This window comes from Phocoena sinus, chromosome 16 (assembly GCF_008692025.1).
Source record: "Phocoena sinus isolate mPhoSin1 chromosome 16, mPhoSin1.pri, whole genome shotgun sequence".
NCBI lineage: Eukaryota > Metazoa > Chordata > Mammalia > Artiodactyla > Phocoenidae > Phocoena > Phocoena sinus.
The window spans coordinates 54,335,583-54,354,690 of record NC_045778.1 but is presented as its reverse complement, the minus strand read 5'-3'; the positions used below and the strand labels follow the sequence as shown (position 1 = coordinate 54,354,690).

The 19,108-nt window shown below is 48.7% G+C and overlaps 1 protein-coding gene across 1 annotated transcript in view; it reads left to right on the top strand.

Annotated features, from left to right (window-relative positions):
* SLIT1 (slit guidance ligand 1) overlaps positions 1 to 19,108 on the top strand; it is a 170,437-nt gene that overhangs the window by 134,764 nt on the left and 16,565 nt on the right. Inside the window, exons 20-25 of the mRNA XM_032608954.1 lie at positions 209 to 375; positions 2,732 to 2,864; positions 5,001 to 5,069; positions 8,075 to 8,146; positions 10,110 to 10,181; positions 10,993 to 11,064. Of these exons, the coding sequence (XP_032464845.1) occupies positions 209 to 375; positions 2,732 to 2,864; positions 5,001 to 5,069; positions 8,075 to 8,146; positions 10,110 to 10,181; positions 10,993 to 11,064 (585 nt within the window). The remainder of the gene's footprint in view (positions 1 to 208; positions 376 to 2,731; positions 2,865 to 5,000; positions 5,070 to 8,074; positions 8,147 to 10,109; positions 10,182 to 10,992; positions 11,065 to 19,108) is intronic.

Sequence of the window (19,108 nt, the reverse complement as noted above, 5' to 3'; positions counted from 1 at the left end):
CGGAGCCCTGCCCATCCACCACCTTAGGACACGGCCTTCTCCGGTGGTCACTTTAAAAGACTCAGGGTGTTTGGGTCCTTGCACGTTAGAATGTTGCCTCTTGGCGGGTTGGTTGTCCGGGAGCGTTGGGTGGCGAGCAGGGGCCGGCTTTGCTGGGACAGCTGAGTCTGGTGGGTGTCTTCGTGGTCACGCCACCCGCCTCTTCCAGAAACCTTCTGGCCAACCCTTTCAACTGCAACTGCCAGCTGGCTTGGCTGGGCGACTGGCTGCGCAGGAGGCGGATTGTGACGGGGAACCCGCGATGCCAGAGCCCGGATTTCCTGCGGCAGATTCCCCTGCAGGACGTGGCTGTCCCCGACTTCAGGTGTGAGGAAGGTAACTCATGGGCCCCCCGGGTGGCAGGGGGATGGGGAGAGGTCATGCCCCAGAGAGGAGGGGTCCCCTGGGGAGGGGAGGCTCTGTGGAGGGGGAGGGGCGAGGAGCAGGGAGACCTACTCAGTCCTGTGCCTGCCTCTGCCTGGTGGGGTCTTCTTCGTGTGATTATAAGAGCAACAATGTGCTTATTGTTTAAAAAAATGGGAAAATATGGATAAAAGACGGGAATAAACGTTACCTATTAGCCCATCACTCAGAGAAAATCACGGTTAACATTTTAGTGTAATTTCTTTATGTGAGTACGTTTAACCCAGAGACCTACCTCCTGGTTATTCCTAAGCACTCCTGACAGTGGATTCAGCCTGTCTGTAATGTGCAGCAGGACACTGTCAAGGGGGCACCCCTTGCTCCACACGCGGGTCACTTCTTGTGCCAATGTCCTCTTTCCCCTGAATCCTCCATCTCTCTCCTGTGGCCACTTCTTTCTTTCCCTACCCATGCAGAATCTAGCCCATCCCTCCATTCTCCACCCCAGCCCCCAGAGCATCATTCACACAGGCAGCTGTGGGAAGCAGATTTTTACCGAAGGAGACAGAACAAGGTTGCATCTTGCCCAGTCCTGGGCCCCCCTTCTTCAGCCCCTCCTGTCCTCTCTCCAGTCTGCTTCCAGGGGGCAGTTCAGCTCTCAGGCTGGCCCATCCAAGCCAGTGAGGGGGGTGCTGGGTGGGGAACTTCAGCTTTCACGCCAAGAATGACAGGGCATTTTTCTAAACAAAATCAATGGATTCTCTAAGATCAGTTTGGCTTCAAACTTCTAAAATAAACAAAACAACTCCATACTTCTCACATATATATTTTATATCATAGTTTCTTTTTTTAAAAAAAACCCTGAACTATGTATTTTGGACATTTTCTGATGCCATCAAATATTTTTTTTGAAAGCATTATTTTTTTCCAAGAAACAGTTTCTTTTTATTTTTCTTCTTACAAAGTGAGGCATCTTTATTTCCTTAAAAACAAAACCCCAAATAACGGACAATCCAGAAGGAGAATAAAAAGCTCATTGATGAGTCCCTCTTTCTACTTCCCCACCCCAGGTGACTCCTGTCAGCACCCCGTGTGTGGCCCCCTGGATCTTTGCTGAGTGTTCGTGCCCACGTATGACACACGTAGGGTCTTGCAGTACTGCCCGTGTACCTTCTCAACATGACAGTCCCTTGTCTGGAGGCATCGCGTGGCATTTACGTGCTTCCAAACTTCTGTTGTTATGCCTCGTGCTGCCAGGAACATCCTGATAGATAACTCTCTGTACATATACTCAGTTTTTCCCCTTAGAATAACTTCCTAGGCGTGAAAGGATGGGAATATTTTTGAGGTGTTGCTGCCGAGAGGCAGTAGGACGTAGTGGTCAAGAGAACAGGCTCTGGAGGCAGCTGGCTTGGATTCCAGGCTGCGGGACCTCTTCCAGGCTGGCGGACCTTGGGCAAGTTACTTAATCACTCTGTCCGTAGTTTCCTTTTCTCTAAGATGGGCTGATAGTAGCACATCCACGGAGAGATGTTGTGAGGATTCAGTGAGTTCATCCTTATCACGTGGCACCTCCACACAGATGCCTTCCAAAACTGACAGTCCCTGTCACCTGCTTCCTAGCAACTCCGACGGTGGTGTCCTTATCGCCCCTCCTACACCCAATCAGGAGGAAGGAAGGCACACAGAGGGCGCTCAGTACTATTTATTGAATCTGTGAAAGATGGTGGGACAGAAGGGGCTCAGACTGTGTGCCGGCCAGACCTGGGTACAGACCCTGAATTGCCTCTGATCAGCCTTCTGACCCGAGCAAGCTGTTTAAACGCTCCAGATCTCAGTAAGATAGAAGTTCCTTCATTCAACTGACCTAATTTGGAGGCTGCTGTGTGCCAGGCCCTGCTCTCCGTGCTGGGCTCCTTCAGTGAACAGAGAAGGGGGTGCAGGTCTCTGTCCCCGTGATGCTCACACTCTAGGGGTAATGGCTGCTCCCCTTACATACGTTAAGGAGATTACGTTCGATACAGTGTCCGGCACATAGTAGGTGCTCAAGAAATGGTGTGGCTGCCATCCTCCTCCTCTGCAGTGCCTGGGTCCGCCTCAGAGCTGAGGTGGAAGAGATGGCTCCAAGACCTATTTTAAGCTCAAAAGAGGTCCAAGGGGCTTTGCCCCTGGTGGGGGAAGGGTGCAGCTGAGAGGAGACTTACTGGTGCACAAGGTGGTGTCAGCGTGGGGCCACTGTCCGCAGGTGCCCTGGAGCTGGGCCCTGGCTGCAGGAGGCCCTGAGGAGGCCTATCCCCCCGCTGACGTGGCTTCACGCCTTCCTCCCCAGGCCAGGAGGAGGGGGGCTGCCTGCCCCGCCCGCAGTGCCCTCAGGAGTGCGCCTGCCTGGACACCGTGGTCCGATGCAGCAACAAGCACCTGCAGGCCTTGCCCAAGGGCATCCCCAAGAATGCCACAGAGCTGTGAGTAACCCCTGCCTGGTGGCAGGAAGAGAGGGCGACCGAAAGCAGATGTTAGCTGGCAGGCGCTTGGAGTCAGGGCTTTGCAGGAGACACTGGTTCCAAGGAGGTTTGAGCTTCTCTGTGACCGCCCCCCACTCTGCAGCCACCTGACGGCAGGGGTCCCCCGTGGCAAGTGCTTCATCCCGTTAAACTAAGCTCTGCCTTTAAAATAAGAAATTACATTGCTTTTCCCACTTCACGTCATCTCATGAGCATTCCCTTCATGAGAACGCTCACAAAAGTTGTTTTTATTGTCCACATAATATTCCATCACGTGAATCTACTGTGATCTATATAACAAATCCCCCTTCGTTGGTATTTAAGCTTCCAATTTGTTTACTCTCATAAATAGCGCTGAGGTGAGCATCCCTTCAGCGAAACTGCTAGTCGGAGAGCGGTTGGGACTCTTGATGACCTTCCAGAAAAGCTGTCTCCTCTGCACTCCCGCCCGCCGTGTGTGGAAAGAGCCTTCTTGCTCCCCCTCCCCCTCCCATGCCCCATCAACACTGGCGTTGTGGTGCTGACTCTTTGTTGATCTGGATTTGGTATCCGAGCCCATGTGGGCACGTGGGTATAAATGTGTATGGCAGACAGCGGGATGGACAGCAGGCTTCTTTGACAGACCCCTCCAAAGGGAAGGCCTGGGTCAGGCCCTGACTCTTCCTGCTCCTGGGATTGGTCCCTTCAGGCCCCCGTAGCCGAGCTTCTTTTTTTTTTTTTTGCGGTACGCGGGCCTCTCACTGTTGCGGCCGGCCTCTCCCGTTGCGGAGCACAGGCTCCAGACGCGCAGGCTCAGCGGCCATGGCTCACGGGCCCAGCTGCTCCGCGGCATGTGGGATCCTCCTGGACCGGGGCACGAACCCACGCCCCCTGCATCGGCAGGCGGACTCTCAACCACTGGGCCACCAGGGAAGCCCCGAGCTTTTCTTTTCCCTGAGCGGAGCACGTGAGGTTTTCATTTGTATTTCTTTCATTACCTGCAAGGCTGGTATTTCTTCACCAACCACTGCAGTCTTTGTCCTGTGACTCTCCTGCTGCATCCCCCACCCAGTTTAATGTAAACGTCTTATGTCCCGTCCTCTCCTTGGTGCCTCCTCGCAAACCGGGAGTAATGGGACAGGCAGGACAGCCTGGCTCCCTTGACTGAGGATGCTGAAGTTCAGAGACTTTAAGCCTCAGTTTCCTCAGCTGTAAAATGGGGCTGCTGGGTTTGTTGACAAGGGAGGCTGAGAGGATCGAAGGAGATGGGCCGGGAGTCATTCTGTAGGATGCAGGGTGATGGGTCGGGGGAGTAAAGCCCTGATTTGTGCTCTGTGGACCTCTGGGGGGTGGACAAGGCATCCTGAAGGCTGCCTTCGGTGGGGCTGCAGCTCCCGGTGCTCCCGTCAGCTTAGGAAGGATGGCTGGTGGCCATGGGGGAGGGAGGGCAGGTCACAGCATTTCGAATCCCAAGCTCTGCGAATGATGAGAGACCAGTGGGTGGGAGAAGCCGGGTCGGTCACAGAACGGACTGCAGAGAGAGTTGGAGAGTCACCTTCGGGGTCCTGAGCCCGGATGGCTGGGAGCATGGACTGTAGTGCTGATGCAGTCAGGGGAAGCCTGTGTGGGTGTGAAAACACAGAGCTTAGGTTTGGGCATGTTTGGGTCTGGGGCCAGCCTCAGGCACCTTGCCAGCAGGTACAGGGGGGCCCTGGGTGCTGCTGAGGGCCTGGCAGGTGGGTATTAGCCTATTACAAATTACCTGTTTGGCCAAGAAGGCTGGAGAGAAGAGAGGGAAGACCAGGGGGCCCAGGATTGAGCCTGTGGTGCCCACCGACAGGGAGGGTGCTGAGAGGGCCAGGCAGGGGCTCGGGAAGGAAGCCACAGGAGGCTTCATGTCTCAGTGGCTTTTACCAAGTGTTTCAGTGGCATCTTCCCAAATGGCCTAAGAAATGTCCGTGTTTTCTCCTCCGATTAGCGATTCAGGACCAACTGTGTAGTGTACATGTAGGAGAGGAAATGAGTGAGAAGGCCCTGGCTGCAGGGGAAGGTTCTCCCTGCACCGGGCTCTGCCCAAGGCCGAGATGGCTGCACTAACTGCCGTGTTCTCTCCCGTAGCTACCTGGATGGGAATCAGTTCACGCTGGTTCCGAGACAGCTGTCCACCTTCAAGTACCTGCAGCTCGTGTGAGTATCCAGGCCTGTCTCAGAGGGCAGGAGGGCCATTGGAATCTAGCCATTGTGGCTCCAGCTTTCCTGGAATTCCCTACAGATGCCACTCTGGCCGATCCATTTTGTTTTGTTTTGTTTTGTTTTTTTAATTGCAGTATAATTGATGTACAATATTATATAAGTTACAAGTGTACAATATAGTGATTCACAACTTTTAAAGGTTATACTCCATTTATAGTTATTATACAATATTGGCTATATTCCCTGTATGGTACTGATCCGTTTTTTAATTTCACCCCATCCCTTTGAGAACATCTGTGCACAGAACTGTTTTGCCATCTAGTGGCCATTTTTGGGAATTGCATTGTTCCAGGCTCTCTCGGGTTGGAACCTGTGTGCTTTTGCCCACACCATCTCCCCAAGCCTCTAGGCTGGTAATTATTATTAAAGAGGGTTATCCTTGCAAAGGTAGGAGCCAGAGCAGAAGAAGAGTGTTATGGAAAACTTCTTGATCCAACCTTGGCTCCTAAACCAGATATGAGATATGGCAGCCTCAAATACACATCTGTAACTAACTCTTTCTTTAGGCTAACATCTACTTTTCTGTTGTTTCCACTTTTGACCTTTCTGCTTCATGAAAACATACAAAGTAAGCCTCAGAATAAGGTCAGCTCCTCTTAGCCTTCCAGCTTAATTAACACCTCACTTCAATTGTCTTTATCTGCCTATTGGCCAGATCCCACCAAAAAGAAGTCCAGAGAACATTTCATCTGAAGTGCCTTGGAGCAGTGCTGCCCAAAGTGTGGTCTATGGGGCAATGGCAGCCTGAGAACTCTTTGTAATGTTCCTGAAACTAGATAAGGAACTCGCACCAGAATTTTAACCAACACATTGCTTCTTCCTTCATTGGGAAAGTATTGCTATGGAAAAGTGTTAGCTAAACTAAGTTGTGTGTTTAGTGTCATAGGTGATTGCATTTTGGCACAAGTCCCTTGTTTGGGGACATTCAGTTTGAGGACTAGCTACTTTGAGTAGCACTGGCTTACAGAATTTCGAAACTCCAGTTTATCTGTCTTTGCTAATGACCTAGCCATGGTGTTTTGACTGACTGTTCCAACGGTGGAGGTGAGGGGTGGTAGTTAGAGTGATTTGTGGCTGGTGATAGAGTGACAAAGAGAGAGACAGCCTTTCTTTGGTCTAATTTGAGGCAGCCCCACTAGTGGTGCGGATATGCTTGAGGAGAAGGGGAGGGAGAGGGGACTAATGTGAAGGCAGTTCTTACTATGAAGCTGCCTGTTGGGGGCTGAAATACCAGCACCTCCTTATCATGGGGAAGGACCACCACAAAGTGTACTTGAAGTTTGGTGGTGTATTTAAATGTGTCTCTAGGAACAATGGAGTGGTTTTGAATGAGATTAATTAGAGGAACATTTACTAAAAGAAAATGAAGGCAGGGCACATGGTTTTATTTGCTGAGTCAAGAACTGCATGAAGTGAGCAGATATGAAGCCATCTAAGTCATGGGCCCTCCCCCTAAATGTCACGGTCTGGGGGCATACAAGGGTGAGAAATAGGAGCACATACGTCGTGTGGAGTGATGAGTGTTCCAACAGAGGTAAATGCACATGTTAGGGCTGTGGCTCAAAAGAAGGAGTGGTGGGCTCCGGGTAAGGGCTGGGAGAGGTCAGAGTTCACCAGGTGCAGAGGGAACAGGATATCCAGGGGCAAGAGAATTTCAAGAAGGGTAACAAATTCATGCAAGGCATGTGGGGACCCGTGAGGGAGGGGGGCCATGCCCTGGAGTACCTGGCAGGTGGTGAAGCTAAAGGGTCTGGAGGTTGCACTTTAAGTAAATGGGAGCCACTGCGGGTTTGTTGGTAGAGAAGTGACCTCATCAGATTTATGTCTTAGAAAGATTGTGTGGTGCCCACCATGTGGAAGATGTATCGAAAGGGGGCAAAGCTGTGGGTAAGAGATGAGGCAAAAACCAGGAGAGAGATGACGGTGTCTTGATGTAGCAGAAACTTGGGAGGAGGGGGCAGATGGAACAGATGAAGAGAGGCACAAGCCAGTTAGGTGAGGGTCTGGGAGGGAGGACGTGGGGGTAGGGCAGTGTTTCTGGGTGGTTGGAGCTGCTGACTGGGATGGAGAGCACAGCACGGGGCACGCGGGTGGGAGGAAGCACAAGAATTGGAGTGTCTGTGGGACATCAGGTCTCTGCAGGGGACTTCGTGAGAGAGGTCTGGCTGGGGCCACAGAGGAGAGCACCATTTGTGCACAATGGTGCGGGAGTCAGGAGCATCCCCGAGGACTGAGGGACTAAAGGAAGAGGAAGAGCGAGGACAGGGCTTAGTGATCCCCGTTCCTAAGGGGTGGGTGAGAAAGAAGCATTCACCAGAGAGGTAGGGGGAACGTGGGAAGACAGTGGTCTGAGGAGATTTGAGAAGAGGGTGGTCAGTTGGGCCAGTGCCACAGGGTCACTTGGACAGCACATTGCCGTGACCTGGGGCTTGGGGGCCAACAGACTGGGGTTTGACTCTATCTGTACTTCCTCCCAGCTGTGTGACCCTGGGCGGGTCACTTCATCACTCTGAGACCCTGCACCTTCTTTTATAAAATGGGTTTACTATCTCCCTCATAGGATTATAGGGAGGGTGAGTGAACAAACCCACGTAAAGTACTAGCGAGAGAGAAAGGATAGAGAGCCCCCTAGACCTGGCAGTTGGGAGGCAGCTAATGCCCTTGGTGGGAGCATGTCCATGGTGGGTGGAGGGTGGGAGCCAGGCTATACTTGCATGGGGTGGGGGATGAGGAAATGGAGACCCGAAACCCTGGAGACACAGAGCGAGTTCAGGGAGCAGAACGGAGGGCTGTAAATAATTGTGAACCAAGCGCCCCTCCACCACCTCCCACCCCGCAGAGTGCTGGTCAGAACAACTTGGCTGAGGGATGGCCATGGCCAGAGTGGGAGAGGGGAGGAGTTCTTTCTTTCTAAATGATGATTCTTTTGTCTTTTCCAGGGATCTGAGTAACAACAAGATCAGTTCCTTAAGCAACTCCTCCTTCACCAACATGAGCCAGCTGACCACTCTGTGAGTCCCGTGGCGGGAGGCGGAGGGAGGGCTTGTGGCTACTGAGACTCTCCCCAGGCCTCGGTCACTGGCAGGTATCCCCACGTAGCCTCCCTTGCCCTCCAGGGAGGGTGACGGGGCCTGCCCTCTGAAAAGACTTTTAAAAAACTTTTTTTTTTTTATTATGAAACACAGCGTGTATATGGAAAAGTGCAAAAAACATAAATGTACAATTTAACAAATAATCATAAAGCTAGAACATGTGTAAATGCCTAAGGCAAAAAATAGAACACAGCTGGCACCCCAAAAGTCCCCTCATCTCTTCCTGATCATTCTTCCTCTCTCCCCCCACACCCGAGGCAGTCCCTACCTGGAGTTTTATAATGATCACTTCTTTGGTCTTTATAGTACCATCTACATATGCATTTCTACACAATGAAGTTTAATGTTGCCCACTTTTGAATCTTATATAAATTGAATCATACAGGATGTAGTCTTTTATGTCTGGCTTCTTTTATTTACCATTATGTTTGTGTGAAGCTGTGGTCTCTTCATTTTCACTGCTGTATAGTATTCCTTTGTAGGAATATACCATACTCTCCTTATCCATTCTACCACTGATGGATATTTGCACTGTTTCTAGTTTGGACTATTGTGAACGGTTACCCTCTGAACATTTTGGTGCCCATATTCTAAGATATTTTAATGATTGCTTTAATTATATTCCCAGCAATTGATTGGAAAGTATTCACAAGCATCATTGATATTTGCCTGGAGCTTAAGAATGTATTTCGTTCACCTTCCCAATACCTCACTTTACAGGTGATGTGCCCAGGACTCAAGAACTTTCCCTTTGGTTCTACTGTGGTCAAATAATAGAGCCAGTACCCTAAAAGACAGGGTCCTGACTCAGTCAGGCCCCCAGGAGCAGAATGTGATCCAAGGCCCCGAAGTGCTGCACTTACCTGCCTCAGGTGCATTAGTCAACTGGTTTCCATTTCAAAGTTTTCATGAGCCTGTTGACTGAAAGAAAAATGCACAAGTTGTGAGTTAAGTTTTATTCGGGGACCTTCCAGAGGACTATAGCCCGGAGACAGTCTCTCAGATATCTCTGAGGAACTGCTCTGAAGAGGGAAGGGACGAGCCAGGATACATACGAACTTTTTTTTCTGAGAAAAACATGCGGTCAAGCATCAAAAGGTTACTGTTAATCACAAAGAACAGATATCTCAAGTTAATGATTTCAGTGCTTTTCTACGTATGGGAAGATGTAAGAGTCTGGGGTCATTTGAAATTTTTCCTTAGATATGCATCTAAGCTATCTACAGGCTAGTATATTCAAAGCACAGAATGCACCCTGTCTTTCTCCATCCTGGATTCCCCTCAGGGCACACTGTGGGCAACTGAAGTGGCTAATGGCTTGATCCTTGTAGAACTGGAATGGCAGGCAACATTTTTTTCTTTACAAGCGTGTGTGTGAAGCTGCCATGGTCTAGGGCAGTGGTTCTCAACCAGGGGCAATTCTGCTCTCCAGGAAACATTTGGCAATGTTTGAAACATTTTTGGTTGTCGCAGCTGGAGGAGGGCAGGGGGAGCTACTGCATCTCTGTGGGCAGAGGCCAGGGATGCTGCTCCGAATCCTACAAGGGACAGGACAGCCCCCCAGCAAGGAACTGTCAATAGTGCTGGGGCTGAGAAATCCTGGGCTACGCGATCCCGGAAGCTGCAAGGGGAAACAGCCTTTTCCTGTGATAAAAAATGTCTCATTTCTCTTGTTATTATTGAAATAGCTTTAGTGAGGCGTCACTAATATATAATAAACTGCACATCCTTAATGTGTAAAATTTGATACATTTTGATATATGTTCACGCCCATGAAACCACCACCACAATCAAGGTGGTGGCCACCTGCATTACCACTGGAAGTGGTACCCCTTAATAATCCCTCCCGCATTTCCTCCGACCCTCCCTCTTCTTCCTGCAGGATCCTCAGCTACAATGCCCTGCAGTGCATCCCTCCTTTGGCCTTCCAGGGGCTCCGCTCCCTGCGCCTGCTGTGAGTCTTCCTGCTCTTCATTCCTCCAGGCAAATCTGCCCCACCGAGGGCCCTTCTCACCCACCTGGCGGGCAGGAATGTCCCCAGGTCCAGGGCCCCAGCAGGGCCAACTGTGTCCGAAGTGCGAGGCCAGTCCACTCTCATTGGAGCTCCTAACGGAGGCCAAGGAATGAATGGGAAACCATGCGAGAAAAGGGGGTTGCTGTCTGCCCCAAGTTGTGTTTGCGATGTGTGTGCTGAGGCAGGGTCCGGGGGCATCCAAGATAAGGTAGCCCCTTGTTTGCATGTGAGTCTCCTGTCAAATGGTGAATGTAGAACCTTCTCTAAGAATTCCCACTGTGAGGTTTGCGCTGTGCTCACAGCCCTCTGCCATGCCTGTTATGACGGCCTCTGGAATATCCTTGCACTGAGTCCTCTGGCAGCCCGCCTGGGGCAGGGAGACATTCTTCACCCCCAACCTAGGGCTCACCCAGTAGCTTCCTTACCAGGAAGAAGCCTGCCCCCTCAGGCTCCCTAGCCAAGCTAGGGAGGGCACACGCTGCATACCTGCACACGTCCATTTGTCCTGTGAGCAGACATGGTATGTTGAGTTAGTTGTGATGGCCCGAGCAGGGTCTTCTGGAAGGGCTGAGGGGCAGCGTGGTCTGTGATAATTAGGGGCTCCCTCTCCTTGCCTGTGGCCAGCAGCGCAGGGTCTCTGATGCAGGGACCCTCTCCCTCATGACACACCCCTCTCAGCAGAGGGCGTCCCTCCATCAGTTCCTGAGTTTTCTGTCTTGGGATGAGTCCTGACAGCCTCTTCTCTCTTCAGGTCCCTGCATGGTAATGACGTCTCCACCCTCCAAGAGGGCATCTTCACAGATGTGACCTCCCTCTCTCACCTGTAAGTAACTCTGGCCCAATTCTCGGCACCTCTTTGGATTTAAATGGAACTTGAATTCCAAGAAAGACCCCTCCTCCTGAGAGTATTACTTTTAATTTAGCTTGTGAACTTCAAATGCTCCGCGTTTCAGACTCTTACACATTCAGTGCACCATCAGTCACAGCAGTGGACTTCGAGAACAGTTCTTCTCAAGCAGTAATAAAAGTAGTAATGACCGTATATTGATTGCCAGGCACTGCACGTGCATCGGCTAATTCAATCCTCACAGCTCTCCTGCAACATAGGTACTGTTATTCCCATTTTCCACATGAGGAAACAGGTCCAGAAAATGTGACAAGCTCACCCAAAGTTGTGTAGCCGGTAGAGGCTAGAGTCTTCCATCTCAAAAGCCCATGCCCTGAAGCACGATGCCAGGACTCTGCCTCTGACTTCATATGGTGGGGGATAAGCTCCGGAAATTTACTACCCAAAAGAAGTATAATTGGCATAATTGGATGTAGACCTGTTTCCAAAACTGTTTACCTGGCAGCGCCAAGAGGATTCTTAAAAAGCAGTATGCTCGATTCCTCAAAAGGCTGAATGTAGAATTACCATATGACCCAGCAATTCCACTCCTAAGTATATACCCCAAAGAACTGAAAGCAGGGACTCAAACAGATACTTGTACACCCACGTTCATAGCAGCATGGTTCACACAATAGCTATACAGCAGAAACAACCCAAGTGTCCATTGACAGATGAATGGATAAACAAAATATGGTACAGTGGGATATCGTTCAGCCATAAAAAGGAAGGAAGTTCTGACACGTGCTACCACATGAACGAATCTTTAAAGCATGCTAAGTGGACTAACCCAGACATAAAAGGACAATATTGTACGATTCCACTGAAATGAGGTACCCAGAACAGTCAGATTCACACCTACAGAAAGGAGAATGGTGGTTGCCAGGTGCTGGGAGGAGGAGGAAAGGGGAACGTTTGTTTAATGGGTACAGCGTTTCTGTTTAAGTGATAAAAAGAGTTTTGGAACCAGACAGTGGTGGTGATGGTTGCACAACGTTGTGAGTGTAATCGATGCCACTGAGTTGTGCACTTAAAATGGTCAAAATGGCAAATTATATGTATTTTTTACCACAGTTTAAAAAATGAAGGAATATAAAAGCAGTGGGCCATGGCCGGGTCATCCTAATTCTGGAGGCGGGGCCAGGCACAGAGTGAACACGACCTCTCCTAGCATCTCGGCTGTAGGTCCAGGTCATGTTCAGGCCAGAGGGACTGCAGCCGGAACCCGGGGTGTTACCGTGTCCTCCTGCTCTCTGCCGCACAGCCAAGTGCCCAGGGCCCGAGTGGATAGGCAAACCCAGATCAGGGAGTCTTTTGGGGTCGCCAGCATCTCTACCTGAAGTTCATTCACTCAACAATCTCACTGGATTTTCTTAGCTCTGAGGCTCATCTTTAACACATTTTAATCTCTGAGATCAGAGGATATCTTACAAATGATCTGTAGGTACTTAATAAGGTAACATTTCTCCACCCCTCCCAGAACACGTGAAATTAGTGGGCATCTAACAATCTTAGACTTGAGGAATTAAAATAGTAGTAAGTGCCACTCATTGAGAGTTTGCCTGGGACAAGTACTTTACTATCTGTGATGTCTTGTTTACTCCATAACCAAAATGGGAAGTAGCTATTGTGCTGTGAGCCAGCTTCACAAATAAGACAGGGACTGTCTTGAGCCCACACTGAAGATTCCAGGACTCAGCGGGCAGAGTGCAGTGATTGATTAGTCATGTCTGCTTGGGAGTGCAATGGGTAAGAGGGCTCTGTCCTAGGTGGCAGGATTTATTATATCCATTTTACAGTCCCAGGTTCAGTTAAGCAGATTCCCTAGGTCATAAAGCTGGGAAATGACAGAAACAGGATTTGAACTTAGGTGTGTCTGATTCCAAAGCTCTTTATTTATTCTTTATTGCCTCAATAAATATGTCCTGAGTAACCACAGTGAGTTAAATGCTGAAGAATTTACTAACACAAGGTTTCTGCCTTCTGTGACCATCTGGGATATTATAAAACAAGCTCAAAGGCAGCAGTGACTAACTCTGGGGAAGTCTGACGACCTTCAGAGAGGAGGTGCCTCTTTGCTGCCATTGAAAAGGCACTAGGAATTTGCCATTTGGACGTTCCAGGAAGAGGGAATAGCATGTGCAAAAGCATGGAGGCAAGAAAGTGAATGACGTATTCAGGGATGCTGTGTTGTCCAGCATAGGATATAGGGGGTTTGGTTAGGTGAGGAGTGTGGGGTGAGAAGAGAGGAATCTGGAAAGGGATATTGGAATTCCATTGTGAAGGGCCTTTGTGCCATGCTATGGAGATTGGGCTTTGTTCTGTAGATAGAAGGGAATCGTGGAAGAATTAAATTGTGAAAACTCCTGGAAAGCCGTGGTGACCTGTGGAGGCTGGATGGATGGGATGGGATGAGGCAAGAGGGAGCCTGGCTGGAGACTGCGGCTCTGGACAAAGGCCAGACAAGGATGGTATTGTTCATTGTTCCAATGACTCCCATTCACAGGGGCTTGTTTCTATCTGTGTTTAGTCATTTTCGGTTGTGAGCTCATTTTTTGCTGATGCTAGGAATTCTGAGGACCTGTGTTGGAGATAATTCTCTCCAGAGAGTTTTGTGCGTGTCTTTGCTGGGCCAGGGTCTGCTGCTGCTCTGGGCCCACACTGTTCTCGGCTCCTTTGCTTACCCCTGGGCTGTGCCAAGTGTCAGCTCCAGCTCCCCCACTGCCAGGAAAGGCCTTTTCAAGCATCTGGTCCACCTTTCCCTCCTTTGGGGCCCCCCTTGGTGTGTTGTAGCTCTTATCATTGGGCTTTACCTTTTCTCCTTCCCTGTGAAAACTGAATAAGACTCAAGGACATTCTGATCTTGTCTCTAGCTCAACATCTAGAGGCTTTGCTTTTCAAATGGGAAGTGAGCATATGTTTTGTGTCAACAAAAACCTGAAGCTGCAAAACCAGATTTTGAGCCCATGTCTGTCTATAAATTCAGACTTTCTTTAGGAGAACAGTAACATCAGGCCAGAAGCCAGATCCAACTTGTCAGAAAAAAGAAAAAAACAATAAGTAGAGATCAGTTAAGTGGTAAGTGCAAAACAGAGCATCAGCATTACTGATGAGAGGTGTTTGTTAATTGCATCTAAGCCCTATTTCTCTATAAAATAGCATCTATGTAGAAGAAATCTTCCATTATTACGAAGCAACCTCGTGGATACGTTCTTTCCTTTATACCCAGGGTTTCGAGTGGAACTAGGCAGCCGCCTGGGAAATGTACCTGTGCTTGTATTTAGGTGTGTGCACATGTAATACTGATGGCATATGTGTGCGTGTAGCCATTATTTCCTCTGCATGAAGAGCGGCAATTATTCCATAAGGATTCCGTGAGCACTTACAAGGAGTCAAGGAATGGGACAAGGATAGCATAGACTCACCACATTCACTCTGGGCTTCACAAAGGCCACGTGCAGTCTGAAGGGAAGTAGGCGCCCATGGCTGTATAACAAGTCAGGGTTTGCCCAAGACTTAGCATCCAGTGTTCCTGGCTCCCAGAGGTGTCCTCTCTTCCTACTGTGACTCTGACCTGGGCCTCTCCTCTTCACCGGCAGTACACAGGATGGGGGGGCGGGGTGGGCCAAGCATGCGTGCTGAGGGGGTGAGATCCACCGTATTTAAACCCCTTGAACTTTAGACTAGGAACTTTAGACATGTGGCGTTAAGTCTTTGTCCTGCCACCAACTTGCAGTGGGATCTCAGACAATTCATTCATCTCTTTAGGTTCTTTCCTCACCTGTACACAGGTTATTTCTAAGGTCTGCTGTAGTTCTAACATGCCATAATGATTGTGAGCACTTGTCACTGCCTAGGGCTTCAATACCCTGCACATCTCTCCTGCTGTTTACTTTAATATTTACTTTTACAGTTAGCTCATCTTTCGTCCATTTGTCTATTCATCCATCCATCAGCAAATATTTACTATGTGCCAGGTCCTGTGCCAAGGCTCCCCAGTATCATTCTTCATGTCTATAATCTGACATCTTGTTGCCCCTAATCTGCTGCATGTTGGAAAACTAGATTTCTGAATTCATTAAGAATTCGGTGTGAAAAGTAATATGGAATGATTAGGTAAATCATGGTATGCCCATATGACAGAATAGCAAGTAGTTAATTATAATAGTTATGCCACTGTACTTTATTATTTGATGAAAACGTGGAATAGGGACTTCCCTGGTGGTGCAGTGGTTAAGAATCCGCCTGCCAATGCAGGGGACACGAGTTCAAGCCCTGGTCCGGGAAGATCCCACATCCCGCAGAGCAACTAAGTCCGTGCGCCACAACTACTGACCCTGTGCTCTAGAGCCCGCGAGCCACAACTACTGAAGCCCACGTGCCTGGAGCCCATGCTTTGCAACAAGAGAAGCCACTGCAAGGAGAAGCCCGCGCACTGCAATGAAGAGTAGCCCCCGCTCGCCGCAACTAGAAAAAGCCCGCGTGCGGCAACGAAGACCCAACGCAGCCAATAAATTAATTAATTAATTTTAAAAAAACCATAGAATAAAGAAGACAGTGTACTCTGATTTCAGTGATGTATATATATGAGCACAAGAACTAGAAGGGAATAAATGAAAATTAAATCAGTTACATTTATGGGATGATAGATGATTCTTTTCTTTTTGAAGTTCTTTTGCTTTCATACTGAGATTTGTGCATTTCTCGTGCTTTTAGGCAGGCGTTCATTCAGAAAACAGGACGCCTGCTGGTGTCAGGCACAGTGAGGGATTCATGATACCTGCTCTCAAGAAGCTTCATTCCAGTAGAAGACAATGATGCACACAAATAAATTGCCTGGGAGGAGGATGGGTAGAGGAGGAATAGCTCAGGTGGAGAGACTTTGAAGTTTTAGTGTATGCTGAACTGTTTAGTTGGCACCTCTGAAACAGCCGCAGGAGATCTATTTTTGTCCTGGTTACGTTAATAGAGGAAGCTCAGCCAGTCCTTGGCAGAACAGACCGAATAGCTACTGTTTCAACTATTTCCAAGTTATACCAAAGAGCAACAACACAGGGTTATTTATACTTTTGCTGGGGGATGAACCTGAGTCCACAGTCCTTTTGGATTGATGAGCAGCCTGTCTGCTGTCCTCACCACTGGTCTCAGCAGAGCCTGTGGCTCTCCACTCCCCACTGAGTTCACAGCAGTTTTTGTTGGGAAAAATGGACTCCAGGTGAAAGTGAACTACTTGAACTAATGAAGTAGCCACAGAAACCCTGCCTTTGGAGAAATTAAAGCTTGAAATGTTGAACTCAGGAGTCGCTCGCCATCTGCTCTATACAGCGACAAGTAAAGCGTGTGTTGGTCAAGCCAGAAGGCATAGTTTTGAATAGCTTTGTATGTGACTGGTAGTTTTTATTATTCTCTATTATTATTTTTTATATTGAGTCAGAAAGGGACACTTACATTTGAGGTACAACTTTGTTGCCATTTATGGGGGGAATTTATGCAGGAATTGGGAATTGTGACATCCTAAAACGGTCAAGGGCCTCCACATTCATAGTGGCTTCAGATTTAGTCTTTTTGGCATTTTCTCTAAATGAGCTACAAGATGGAGAGAAGAAACCCTTCATAATAAACTCTCAACTTGTGGCTCATTAGAGCACACTCCTGCAGTGTGCTACAAAAACCTTCTTTTAAATAAATTCTGTATTTATCTTTTGAATAATTACATTACCTCATACTTTTTATGTTAAAAATATTAGTCTGGTGAATGTAGACATTTTAAACATACCACTGTTTTGTATTCCTGTTATTTTTTTAAAGTGTTTTTTTTTTTTTAACACAACGAAGCTTCAAAAAATCAAAGCGTCTGCGCTTCCTCTACCTCTGAGAAGCCCTGGTAATGTTCAGGGAAAAGAGGAAGGTGTATTCCCTGTCCCATTAACCAGGATGGATGCTGTCAGCAAATCAGGACAGAAAAAATGAAATACACACGGAGCTTGAACCGGCTTTCTTTTCCAAGCTGCATTATTCCCTCGGCGCCCATTTCAGGTTATACGTGCTTGTCTTTCTTCCCCTTCCAGATTGCAGGCTCTTTATCGAATCATAAAGTGAGCCCCAGAGATGTTAAGTGAGCTGCTCAAGGTCACCCGGGCAGTGAGCAGCTGCGCTGGGGGCTGGAGTCCAAGATTGTTGAGCCTGCTTTATAAGATTGGCCGTCATCAGCTGTGCTATCTGGGGGAATTCCTGCTCAGAGTTGCTGCTGCTGTCATCAGACCCAACACATCTCCAGGGGAACCACTTCCTCTGTATTGCCCAGACACAGGTGGAAAATGGCAGCGCATCCATTTGGTACTTAATAAATGTGCCCTTTCTCGCAAGCAATATACAGCCTTATGTTTTCACCATAATGTTGATAGAAGTGAACTTCAGGCACGAGGCTCTGGTTTTTCTATTTGCTGGCTCAGAGACCGCTGGCCCCTTCGTTCTCCCAAATCCATGCCTAGTTCGTCTCTGAATCTCTCACTGTGGTTTAGTGAGAAGATTATGAGCTTTCCCACGGGACTGGTCAAAGCCTAAGTGGTTGGCGGTGCAGAGTGTCAGTGTGGGGCGGGGATGTGAGGGAGAAGGCGCAGCCTTACACCGCAGGCGAGTGTTAAGTCCATACAGCCTTTTTTGGAGGGCAGCTGTTAACATTTTACATGCGCTTCCTCTGCGACTCGAATCCTCCTTCTAGGCATCTGTTCTAGAGAAATGCTCGCTCCTCACAAAGAGGCATGAACAGAGTGTTCACTGACCTTGGAAACATCCAGAATGTCTGGCAGCAAAAGCTATGAAGTGTCCATTCTTTGGGATGCTATGAAGCAGTTTGATAAAAGGAGGTGGATCCATATTGCTGACCTGGAAAAGTCTCCAAGACATGCTGTTTAGTGACAAGAAGCAGGCTGCCCAGAAACGATGTGTACTGGAGGGATGTGATCTCTTCCCCACGGAGAGCTCTATGTGTAAATACGGGGAAGGACTGTGTAAATACGGGGAAGGACTGTGTAAATACGGGGGAGGACTGGAAGGCTACGCACTGAGTGTGGTGACCGTGTGATCATGGGTCCTGTGGTTCGCAGGGACACTGGTGTAATGTAGATGTAATGTGGATGTACTGGAGGGATGTAATCTCTTCCCCACGAAGAACTGTATGTGTAAATATGGGAAAGGATTGGAAGGCTATGCACTGAGTGTGGTGACCGTGTGATCATGGGTCCTGTGGTTCGCAGGGACACTGGTGTAGACATGTGGATGTACTGTAGTTTACTTAACCACTCCCCCCACTGATGAACACGGAAGGTTTCCAGTCTTTCTGTTACAAACAATGCTGCGATCAATACCATTGCACAGATGCCTTTACACACTTGTGCAGGCACATCTGTGAGATAAACTCCCAGAAACAGAATTGCTGAGTCAAAAGGCAACTGCATTGCTTAGATAGATATCATAAAATCCCCCTCTGTAGGAGTTATACCATCTTGCATTCCCATCAGTAACATAGGAATGTGCCTTTAAAAAAAAAATTGAGGGGGCTTCCCTGGTGGCACAGTGGTTGAGAGTCTGCCTGCCGATGCTGGGGACACGGGTTCGTGCCCCGGTCTGGGAAGATCCCACATACCGCGGAGCGGCTGAGCCTGCGCGTCCGGAGCCTGTGCTCCGCAACAGTGAGAGGCCCGCGTACCGCAAAAAAAAAAAAAAAAAAAAAAATTGAGGTGAAATTCACGGAATATAAAATTAACCGTTTTAATGGGTATACTTCAGTGGCATTGAGTACATTTACAGTGTTGTGTAAGGTGGAGACTATTGTGTGCCAGGTCTGAAAATGGTTTACAGTGAGAATGCATTCATGTGTCTCTTGTTTAACTGAAAATGAAAAGAAAAATTAAAGAGTATAGGCTTCAGCGTCAGACAGCGCTGGGTTCTGGATCTGGGGGCTTCCCTTCACTGGTTGTGT